The sequence below is a fragment of the Tachysurus fulvidraco genome, chromosome 3 (genome assembly GCF_022655615.1).
Source record: "Tachysurus fulvidraco isolate hzauxx_2018 chromosome 3, HZAU_PFXX_2.0, whole genome shotgun sequence".
Classification (NCBI taxonomy): Eukaryota; Metazoa; Chordata; class Actinopteri; order Siluriformes; family Bagridae; genus Tachysurus; species Tachysurus fulvidraco.
Window position 1 is genome coordinate 13,776,699 of NC_062520.1, and position 12,044 is coordinate 13,788,742.

Sequence of the window (12,044 nt, forward strand, 5' to 3'; positions counted from 1 at the left end):
GGAATGGAGTATGTTGCCTGTCCTCCTTCTGCTGCCCTGTCTCCTGTTGTCCACAGACCCCATCCTGTCCTCGTCTGTTTATCATGGAATCTTGTAAATAGAATCAAACATGAAAGAAAGAGTGCTCATGAGAGCCCTTTAGGATTGGGTGGAAATGTGACAGTTCTGGAAACATTTAGCCTGTCATAGTTGCCTGCGTTCTTCAAAGAGGAGCTGAAGGAATGAATTAATGTTGCTTCTGTACTAAACATCCTTTCCCTTCCTCACCCTCCCCTCCCTACAACCTCCTCTTAGGTCATGTTGCAGATTATGATCAATAAAATGTGTGTGAGTACATTCATGTGTGTGTTCTCTCAGGGAAGCGGGGACATATATACACACCAACAGTCTCATTTATGGTAATAGACATTTATCAGTTACTCTATTGCATGGCATATAGACCGATGCATTCGTTTGCCTTTGGCCAGTAAGAGAAAATGTATGCTAGGCAATCTGTAAAACTTTAAATCCATTTCTGTGTGGTCTCTCTCTCTCTCTCTCTCTCTCTCTCTCTCTCTCTCTCTCTCTCTTTCTCTCTCTCTCTCTCTCTCTCTTTTTTTTCTTTCTCTCTCTTGCTCTTTCTCTCTCTTTCTCTGATACATTTTCAGACAGCATCCCTGTTCCTTGTGACCTGTGATCTAATGTTCACTGATCTGCAAATCAAGGAGAATGTGCATCTTCCACTTTGCTTTAATGAACCTAAAGGTCAAGATGGGTATGTTACAGCTGAACACTGGGACACACACACATGCAACTATGAACACACATCCTAACAGACATGGACACTTACCCACAAACTTTAGCACAAAGAGAGGAATGCTGTTTGCTCACACTGCATTCATCCATGTAAAAGCATCACAGAGGAGCAGACAGTCGCTCTGTTCCACAGCATGTCCAACCATCACCACACACACACACACACACACACACACACACACACACACACACACACACACACACACACACACACACACACACACACACACACACACACAAAACCATCACAAAGAGAGATACCACTTTCCTTTTCACAATGCACACCCCTAAAATCCCTCTAGCAACACACACACTTACACACACCTCACTTGCCACCTTTGTATCACTTGAAAGGCATATGGTTACTGCCATTTGATTCCATAGCTGAAAGTGGCTTTCACTTAACAGAAGTTCATAAAGAGGTCATACTTCTGCACACAGAAATATTGGACCATAGGAGCTCAATGACTGGCACTTAAAGTGATGTGAGAGACATGAAAACAAGAACAAAGCAAAGATCAGGTAAAGTATTAAAAATCCACCCAAACAGAAACAAGAATGTGACACAACTGAAGACCCAGACGAAATAAAATTGATTAAACTTGCCACAGTCTGTCATTTAAAGAATTAAATAAAGGATTCAAGATGAATGGCAACAATGTAGAAATGTACACAATTATTCCAGAGCATTGCTTCAGCTTGAATTACTTTAACAATGCACAAATCAACTAAAACACATTTTGAGTACTTTGAGGAGAATATCAGAAATGTCTGCCTTAGTTTTTATTGAAAACACAAGGAGCATGTGTTCAGGTCACAAAGCCCTGGTCGAACAGAGCTATCTAGTCTCGCCAGGCCCCATTGTGTGTGTGAGGTAAATGATTAATGTCAACTGTTCCTCCTCTGACCTTGCTGGTTAAATGACTCATACCTGACAACTCACAATGATTAGCTTTTAGAAATAACTGTTATCTGTTATCAACTAAGGGACTGTCTTAGCATACACAAGAACACTTGTGTATGCTATTCAAACTTCAAACTGGTGTGGAGCAATCCTGAGGATAACTTGAATAAAACTGCAGCATGTATATTAATAATCAAAACCAGGATAGATAGATAGATAGATAGATAGATAGATAGATAGATAGATAGATAGATAGATAGATAGATAGATAGATAGATAGATAGATAGATAGATAGATAGATAGATAGATAGATAGAACACAGAATAAAATAACTATGAAAAGAGCAGGAGTGAAAATGCTGGACTCCGTGATGGCTGTGTAATAGTTACTTGTGACAAATTTACTTCCATTTCAAGCTTTTAGTTTTTTCACAACATCCACTCTAATGTTTTATTACCTCATAAAGAACTTTCTGCATCTGTGTTAAGGAAACCAAACAAAGAATCCTCCTAAAGAAATACATTAGACACCTCATTATTTTTTTAAATACTACTACTATTATGCCAAAGAGATTATTATAAAAGAGCTATTGGCATAGCTAGTATGTAGCACCATCCATGTTAGCACAGGGCATCATCTACGGTAATTAGTATTCATTTATTGAGTCAGATGCTAACATCTGTTATTCCCAGATATTAAAATGTTTCAGAATACCATTAGAAAACCTAGTTTTAATGATGAGCAGTTTATTACTCACTACATTTCCCATAAACGTATACAATATGACTAGCTCCCAGACAGAAGCCTACAAAAACACATCCGGTTAAACTCATCTGTTTGTTGTTTGTATGTGTGTTTCACTGTGTGGGGGAAGGGCGTGAATGTGTGTGGAAATGCACTCTTGAATGGAATCATTGAGTTACACCATAAATCTGTCCTTCATCAGGGAGACAAAATGAAAAGCCACCCCCTAGCCCCCGTCATAAAACATCTGTAACAGCTCCATCCGCCACTAAGGCGTAATGGGGTAATTACGGTGAGGAGGGCTGGGTCTCCGCCAAAGCCCACATGCCCCTCTTTTGTACATCTCCCTGTATGTGTACCATTGCTACCCAGAACCGCATTACTGTGGAGTTGTAAAACTGCAAACATAGAGAGTCACACACTGGAAAACCTGAGACAATTCTCCACAAAAACTGTGTCACCTCAGCACAAACATGACCCCTATGCCCTGGGAGCAGTCGTTAACTTAACGCCAGCCCAGTTCATCTGATCTGAAAGTGCATAATTAATGTCGGATCTTTTTGAGAGGCTGTAGCCTCACATGTAGCCGCACATTCTCCACACCTTGTAATCAAGCATAATTGAGGTTAATCATATTGTGCTCAGCTGAAAAGCAAGACAGGTAAGCTGTAGTGCTTCATGACTAATGGATAGGGCAAGCCAGTGGGGCTGTGACCTTTTGAGACACCGCAGGCACCATTTTTAAGTGAAAGCTGTGCCTTTACAGAGCCCTTTAGGTGTCTGTCAAGACAAGCCACCAATCAACACCTGTGATCAGGACCTCAGCCCACCCCACTCCTGTGCTCTTGGAGGGTCTGTTTCTCACTAGCTCCCAGCTCCAGCCCCATGTTTGTTTTTCTCAGAAGATCATTTTACAAGACAACTCCAAATGTACCATTGTTCCTTCTGGCACAAGCTTGTTTTTGAAATACAGCAGTCCTTGAGGTGCCCGTCATACTCTCTGAGTGTAAGAAAATGTTGAGGGATGGTGCAGTTGTATTGAAAGTGACTGTTCTGTTGTAGGACCAGATGGAGAGGTCATGTCCCTGCCCTGTCCCTAAACAGCACCATTGTCTGAGCCACTGTGCAAATTTACCCTGCTCTTAGCGCACACTTTAACTTACCCTCAGACAGGACACCACTAAACGACAGTAACGAAACTCAAGCCATTGTCCTTAAGTGCTAAACTGAATGCTGCTTCAAGAGAACAAATTTGACCAACCCTTAAGAAGATGTCATGATAAACAAAGTTTCTCACTGGACAGGTGTGATGCACAGCCAAAGCATTCACAGTTTAAACAAGCACTTAGTCTTTATCACAACAATCCCTAATAAGTATTTTCCTTTTCTCAGACGTCAGCAAAAAGAATTTTCCCATAAAGTCTCAGTCAGATTTAAAGGCCCATGTAGTGATAACGAGGTAAAAGAAACGTCTGAGCTTTCCGAAAGGCCTCCAGAGTGCATGGAGTAATATGATTAACAGGTAAGCTAAAGCCCAGCAGATTTATCTTCTCAATAAAGCCTAGGCTGGCTTGGGGCAAGGGCCAGGAGCCTCCTGCTTGCTTCTGTGGAGAAAGGAGAAGGCCAGCAGATGCCCCATTAGAAAAATATCCCTTTTGCCTTTTGTTATCCCTTCACTGCTCCATCCTGTGTTTTTCCCTAATGAGCAACTGCCAAGTGTGTTTCCCTAAGCAGTACTGTCCCTGCTGAAACAGAAGAATTATGTAAAAATATACTATGTGTACATGTGTGCTAAATTTTGTTCAATACTGTTAAGAGTTTTACTCAGGACTGAAGCGCCAGCTCCACAGAGTTCAACCCAACATCTAGCCTGATATCTCATCACACAGATGGGTTATGTCAAAGACATTCTCTGAATCTAAACTGAAAATGATCTGTCCCTCTGCCAGGCATCTGGTTATAACTTTTCAAGACACAACATTTAAATAAACAGCAATGTCTTAAGATACACTCCCAGCCAGATGGAGACTAGGGATGTGCCATCTCCTCATAAATGCACAGAACACCAGAATGCACTGAGAAACTGAAAATGATAAACTCTTCTGTCCATTTTCCTAAACACTCTTGAGATATCCAACATTCCTGTCTCAGTGCACTCTTCAGCAAACACAGACACTATTCATTATATCTTAATCAAATCTGGAGTAAAGACAATGAAATGCCAGTATTACAGTCATGCTTTTTTTCTATTTTGGAAATAGAAATGTAAACACAAGTTTTGTTGGCGAACATATGCATCTTTTATTGAACGATTTGGTACAATGCTTCTCTGCTTTCCTGATAAAAAGCAGAAAGGATACTAAAAATCATGTGAGGCACTGAGAAGCAAAGCTTACTTTATAGTTATCTTTTATGTAACTTAAGGTTCGCATGAATTCATTTCTGGGCTTTATTTTTATTTTTTACAGCATTTGTGAACTGAGCACTAATTAATTATTTATTCTGACATGTGTGGATTTATTCTTGAAGTGTCTTCCTAGATCCTATTTAACACTCATAATTCTATCACCAGCATTATTCTTTTGCAAATGTCATTTTCTGATGCAGTTTAAAAGCTGTGTTTAGCACATTTTTCCTCATTGACCAAACATGTGTAGGATGACATGATACTGTACTGGTATGTGGACAACATATGCCATTTCAAAGCAATTTTCTAATTGCTTCCAGGCCAAGGCCAGCCACCTATATGGAAGCAATCCCTGCTTTTAAATCTTTTCATCTGTAGATTGGGAAACATTACAGTGTTAAGAAAACTTGACCTGTGGATGGTTAATTCATTGAGAAACAGCCTGTTGAGCGTACATGCTGCCTCATAGTGCTGACAGCTGCTGGATTTCTCTCACATGGCCATATGCTGTGAGGTCACTGCACAAGGTGCAGGATGGTTTTAAAAATTAAAGATTTATTTGTCAATCTGATCTACCTGGATTGATTACTGGATTTTGTATTGCAAATTAACGATTGCAATGTTTTGTGTTTAGAAAAGTACTCTTTTTTTTAAAAAAAAAAATCGTTTAGAATCAAGGATCAATGTGGAAGAAAAAAAATTCATCACTGTGTATCAGGTATGATATCTAAAAATGTAGTATAAAATAGCTTTAAATAGAATTTTATACACCATTCTGTGAAAATTCTACTAATTTAATCTGGACAATGTATGTGGTATAGGATGATCGACACAGATCTATACTAGTCACTAAATAACTAATTAGTGATTTTCTAAAAATATTTCCCCCACACTTATCGTGTGTTTTCATGAGCCACTGGTGACACACAAGTAACTCATTTTCGGTTTTATTAGTACAGTAATAGTGTGGATTATTATCCATTGATATATTGTATATAGAATTGAAAAAGAAAAAAAGCCTTTACACTCTAATTGAATGCACCTCAAAACTTCAACTCTATGCCATAATGAGGTAGACATCGATATTGGTATTTCCACCCTCAGCAAGTACTGAATACATTTTTTTTTAAATTATTAATTAGTATCACTGTAAGGAAATACGAGATTATCATGAAACTCTGTACATCACAAATAATAAAAAATAATTATAGAATAGAAATTATTTGAGTGCATTTAAAATGTACTTTTACAAAGAAGCGTGGCTGGTCATTTCTCCACTCCTTGCGCCTTTTAGTTTTTAACTGTACACATATTTACAGCTCAAATAAGGAAGAACAGTGCATTCGAAGCTAATGTGCATTTAAATAAAAATCTCTCTCGAGTCCCTTTTCCCTCATCAGTGGGTCAGGCGCGGGGGAAAGGCTCCGGACAGTCCGCTACTGTGAAGTGCATTTCGGGAATACGCGCGCGCTGATATCCTTTCTTTTTCTCTCTCTTTCTCAGAGAAGAATTTTTTTTTTGCTGGTCCACCTTTGTGTCCAATATGAGGAGCTCGTCTTCTGGACTTGTAGCAGGCACCGTGAGCCCACGCAGTGTCCAAGCACTTCTAAATAAAGTTTACCCAAGTTTTTTTTTCATAATTGGAACAATTTCATGTTTGTTTTTTTTATGATCTCTCTCTCTCTCTCTCTCTCTCTCTCTCTCGCTCGCTCGCTCACTCGCTCGCTCGCTCGCTCGCTCGCTCGCTCTCTGTCTGTCTCTCTTTCTCTCTCAGAGATTCCCACCGACGTTTAGAACACAAAAACATTGTTTTCAGATTTTCTTTTTGGCAAATTACTGTCATCACTGCAGGAGCTATTAATTGTAAAATCTGTGTAATAATAACGCATGCGCAGACCGTGCTCTAAAACAGGACGCAGGCAGGCAAAGGCACCACGTGACCTTGCACCGGACCGTAATGAAACACGGAGAGCTCAGACACATTTACTGGCTGCGTTTGAACAGGTGCCCAACACCCCATTCCTTTCAGTCCGCATAGATAATGGTGTAACAAAATCCCCAGTGAATCCTGTCCAGACGGTTATGCACAAAACCTGCCTTTTGTTACCTTGGGCTACTTGCCGGAGAGACAAGAAAATCCTACTTTAAGCTTGTTTTTACGCATTTCGATATGTGGCTAATGGGAAAGTCTTTAGGCATTGTGCAAGCTATAATATGTTGATCTAATGAAAATAGGGGTTCTGTACCATTATAGAAAATTAGGTTCCTGGTAGAAAAGTGTTCGGTGTCATAGTGATGATAGTTTAGAGTTCACGTATATAAGAACATAAGCACTACAGGTTTTGGCAAGAAATGACCATGAAACCCTATGTGGCCTAAACACGTATTTTTTTGTTTTGTAGGAGCTTTAACTTTATTCTGGACACGGGCTCGAGTTCGGGTGGCCTCTACTTCAAGTGTGTTAAGCGTAAATTCCCGTCGTGCATTGCTACCTGCAGCCGCACTGCTCTACAACCATGTCCTCGTACTGTTTGTAAACGACGTTATTGCCGGAGTCTATATACAGTATACTGATGGGGCTTAGTTTGGTGGGCACGCAGCAGCTGGGCGGCGTGCTGTTCGGGTCCATGGAGTTCATGAGAGTTTGGATGATGGCGTGGTTTGTGGGCTCCAGGTGCGACCTGAGCGGAAAATCGCACATGCCCTCGCAGTGGTACGCTTCATAGTCCAGGGGCGCGATTATCCAGTCGTCCCAGCCAAGCTCCTTGAAGTTCACGTGTAGCGCCTTGCGGCTACACCTCGACTTCGACTTTTTGCCGTGTCTCTTGCCGTGCCGGTTGCTCAGCGCAGTTCTTCGTCTCCTACGCGCTTTAAAGTGCAACCCGGTGTCCTGCTCGGAGCCGCGAGAGCCTCGAGCCGACTTGATTTTTTCCCGCATCTCATTGAATAGGTTCTCCCTCTTTCTGGAGCGCGCATATACCACCAGGATGGCCTTCTCTCGCTGCGCACGGCCGCGCCTTTCAAAGCCTAGTGACCTCAAGTCCGTTTCAGCATCGGTCTGACCTACAGTGGCCTTGAGCTCCACACACAGCTGACTCCCGTGAGGAGTCGAAAGTCTGCTTTTAAACATATTCCACACGTCCAAAACCTCCCACTCCGGGTTTCGGGCGTCGCGCAGAGCCACGGAGCTGCCGGAGTCCAGAGACCTGGTCGAACCGCAGGACGCGAGCTCAATGTTGTAGAGACCGGACGGAGAGGACAGCGCGTCCTCCGGGGGTTTACGGAGGATCCTCAGCTCCGCTCCCACCAGCTCCTCTTTGGCCGACAGAGTAGAGACATCAAACACATATTTCTGTTTTCGCAAAGGGGAATGCGAGAGTTCGTCTGCCAGATAAAAAAGAAAGGAAAAAAGAAACTACTGTCAGTATCGCCAAATAACGAACATTTTAGTAAAAAAAAAATGCACAAATGCACCATAAAAATAAAGCTGCTTATTATTATTATTATTATTATTATTATTATTATTATTATTATTATTATTATTTACAATATAGGTCGCTTCGTTCTATATTTAGCAGTGCTTTCTTGTTTGTTTGTAAAGTTAAAATCCCTCGTGTGTCACGTTAGACCAACAAAAAACAGGAGTTTATCAGCTCATTATTACAGGTGCAAATTCTAACATTTTATGCGCCTTTCCCAATAAACACAGAACATTACCAAGCAATTTTTACAGCCAAATTCTTCCGTTCTCATTTTTTAGGTTTTAACGAAATCTGAAACTGTTAGACCACCACAGTTTAACTAAGAAATGAAACCAAAATTACAAAATCACATTGACCTGCTACGTCTTAAACCGAAGACTGTGTTAATGCGCTGATGGAGAGACTGCGCAAGGCAGCAAGAAAAATGGCGCAATGGGTCGAGAGTGTAGCCGAGCAATACACACTTCATGCGTTCTCTCCCAGGAGGGAATTCGGAGGCCTACTTGTACATAACCACACGAGCAACGCCATGATGAAATTGATCTGATCGTTCTGACGAATAAAATATCGATTCAGACTAACCTGGAGGATGATAACAACGTGTCAAAATCAATAAAACTATATGCCATACTTGTTGGGTTGATTTACAATACATTATAATAATGTTTTTCTAAGTCAAATAATAAATTAATAATGCTTGTCTAAGTTAATGTTTATTCTTAATCTAAACAAAAGAAACGCCTGCTTTTGTTGAATTTCCACTCATTTTACCCATTAAAGTAAAGAGAACAGGTCCTGTTTGTGTGTGTGTTTCTACACAAGTTGCATCATTGCAGCAAAGTAAAACGGTGTGTTTATCTCTGTTGCTATCCGCGTATGGCTTGCATTAACTTTTAAGACTTGAAATAAATCGAATACAAAGTCAACAAATAATTAACAGTTCTGCACCCCTACCCCGTCCAAAAAAAGACTTCAATGTTAATATTTCATGCTCTCTGCCAACGATAACATTTTCGGTGCAAAAAAATGCGTTGCCTGATTATTCTGACTATAAAAGTTATTGCAGTCCCATTTTCAGAGTTGCACAGGCATTTACGCCATTAACTGGGAACAAGGACCGTTTAAACAGCTTTTTAGAAGATTTAAAAAATTGATAACCGACCGTCAGACAAACAATTCCTCTACTGTCCCACTTACAGCCGTGCACATTATTTGTCCAGATATAATTTGGAGAGAGAGAGAGAGAGAGAGAGAGAGAGAGAGAGAGAGAGAGAGAGAGAGAGAGAGAGAGACCATCTGCGTTTTAATGAGTTACTACAAGTGCCAAAGGTAATTTTCAAACATTTCATCCGCTGGTTTTTGTCCAATCTTGCAACTATAACGACGTAAACGTCCCTGGGAAATATCTGCTTTTAAAAAGGACTGTTGTCGTTATTTATCAAGACTTGTGGCTTATGATAATCAAATATTTAACATCCAGCATTCAGTAAAGTGTACTGAGAACAGTATACATAAATATATGCAAAGCTATGCAATCTAATTCGCTTTTGATATATTTTTAAACTGTCCTGTTTGCACTTCAATCATTGCACAGTGTTTTAGTATGCAGTTAAAGTCTTGTCAAAATATGAATTTATGGCCTCTGTCTTGTCTCCGAAAAGAGATGCATTCAGTGGTCACATCACCGTGTTCTGAAAAATCTTTCTGTAGTGGACCAAAAAGTGGCAGCATGGAAGAAGGTAAAAACCGTACGAAAAAAATATAGAGCTTTCCCTGAAACTTCTTTGGCTGAGCTCGTTCTTTACTGCAATACAGAGACAATGATGGTTATAGCGACACTTAAATCAAATCAACTGCAGTGAGGGTTTTTGAGGGTCCACCAGTGGGTCACAGCCAGTGACATAACAAATCAAAATCAAACAAAAATATGTTTTTTTCCCTTTCTTTTTATATAACATCCAATGGCTTGTGTAATCCTCTGGGAATAAAAACAGGCCTAAAAATTAATTAATTGGTTACTTTGGGTAAACTGAGTTTACCCCTGATGTCTTGCTCATATAATTACTATATTCTAATCAGGACAATCAGAAACAATGTGCGTAAAATGTTCTTTTACGACATAAATTAATCTAATATAATGACATTAAAATACAGTTTTGTATTTCTATGGCTTGTCGAAACCCCCCCCCCTCTCTCTCTCTCTCTCTCTCTCTCTCTCTCTATATATATATATATATATATATATATATATATATATATATATATATATTATAAATTATATATACATTCATTTTCTAGAGAGGTAGTGAATATGAAAGCATGTTTTGGCTGCTTGCACTCTAGAGTTCTGGAAAAATTATACATTGCCTTCATTTAGAAAATGCCCCAATTAGGGCTTTAGTATCGTGGTACGTAAATGTAAACCCGATTTAAATGTAGGCTATACGCCCCAAATTCTAAGGCGGGGTTACAATTAGGGTTAAATTGTTCACAAAATAAGAAGACCAATGCTAATATTAAAACTTTGTAGAGGGATTTAAAGGTTCCTATACTTATTATATTTTCATATAAGCATAATGGAATATTGTTTTACAAAAGTTTTTCCATCCAGTACTCTTGGCTTTCTTTGCCAAACGCTTGCCCTGTCTTAAAAGTAACAAATATATAAATTACAAAGACATCCAAACTGAAGCAAAATGATGTGCGCTACAGGACTAAACTCTGTACTTGGAACCTGGTAATGTGCAAAAATGTCTTCTACAGTTCTCCCATTACCCCACAATTAAAATTATTAATGCACCAGTGTTCCATGTAAATGCAGAAAATAATCAGACAAACCTTTTCCCCTGTCTACAAAACTTGTTATGGTATTCGCAGACTTGGAAGAGCGGAAAAAGCTGGCGTTTAGCCCGAGCTTTTCAGCGGCAGAGTAAGTCCTGTATATAGAGAGCATGTAATCGTGTGGCACAACCGAGTTCTTAAAATCATCCCGTCCACTTAGACCGGGGGAGGACGCAAAAACCTCTTTAAGAAATTTGGGTGACCTTTGTCCATCATGTGGGCTCCTGGTCCCCCTGTTCCTTTTCGGCCCCGAGGAAGGCACGATCGCGGCCGACCGGGTGCACGGTAAACTCCACAGGAAAACCAAGAGCACGCATAACGCTAGTGTTCGCGAGGCGTCCATAGCGACAGTGTCCAAAATGTGCGCCGAAACCTTCTCCACAGTGAAGCCGGCGTTTGGGTTCGCTTTTACTCACAGGCGGTGTAGTAAGGTACAGCAGTGACGTGCGCTCGGTTTGCGATCTGTATACGCACCAGCGTCGAGGCCGCCAGAGCCGCTGGGACACGCCCACCCGTCGCGCGCTCACACAATTACTGGAGAAGCCTCTGCCCACTTCTGTCCAGACAGGGGTTAACATGTCGTCAGAAAATATTCACAGATCTGTTGCACAGGCTGCAACGGAACTAAAAGACGATGCCATGCATAAAGTTTCATTTCAATCTAAAAACAAGGAGCCGTAGCTATGTATTACTCATTGTGTGAATGATGCTGTAAACTGCCAGCAACACATATCTAGTCGTTATTTGAAAAACACATGAAAAACGATAAACAGTGATTTTTATTGATAACCCGTGTATATTGGTATCACTCCCAGGATTTTTACATCTAAAATAATCTACCAGTTAATATGCATTACTTGGATGGCACAC

The 12,044-nt window shown here is 40.4% G+C and overlaps 1 protein-coding gene across 1 annotated transcript; it reads right to left on the reverse strand.

Moving 5' to 3' along the window:
* Positions 1–5,782: 5,782 nt before the first annotated feature.
* On the reverse strand, positions 5,783–11,680 carry gdf6a (growth differentiation factor 6a). The gene is made up of 2 exons (XM_027148930.2): positions 11,172–11,680; positions 5,783–8,235 (listed from the first exon to the last, which is right to left on the reverse strand). Exons 1-2 carry the CDS (start codon positions 11,515–11,517, stop codon positions 7,340–7,342), a joined length of 1,242 nt encoding a protein of 413 aa, XP_027004731.1. The 5' UTR covers positions 11,518–11,680; the 3' UTR covers positions 5,783–7,339.
* Positions 11,681–12,044: the final 364 nt, after the last annotated feature.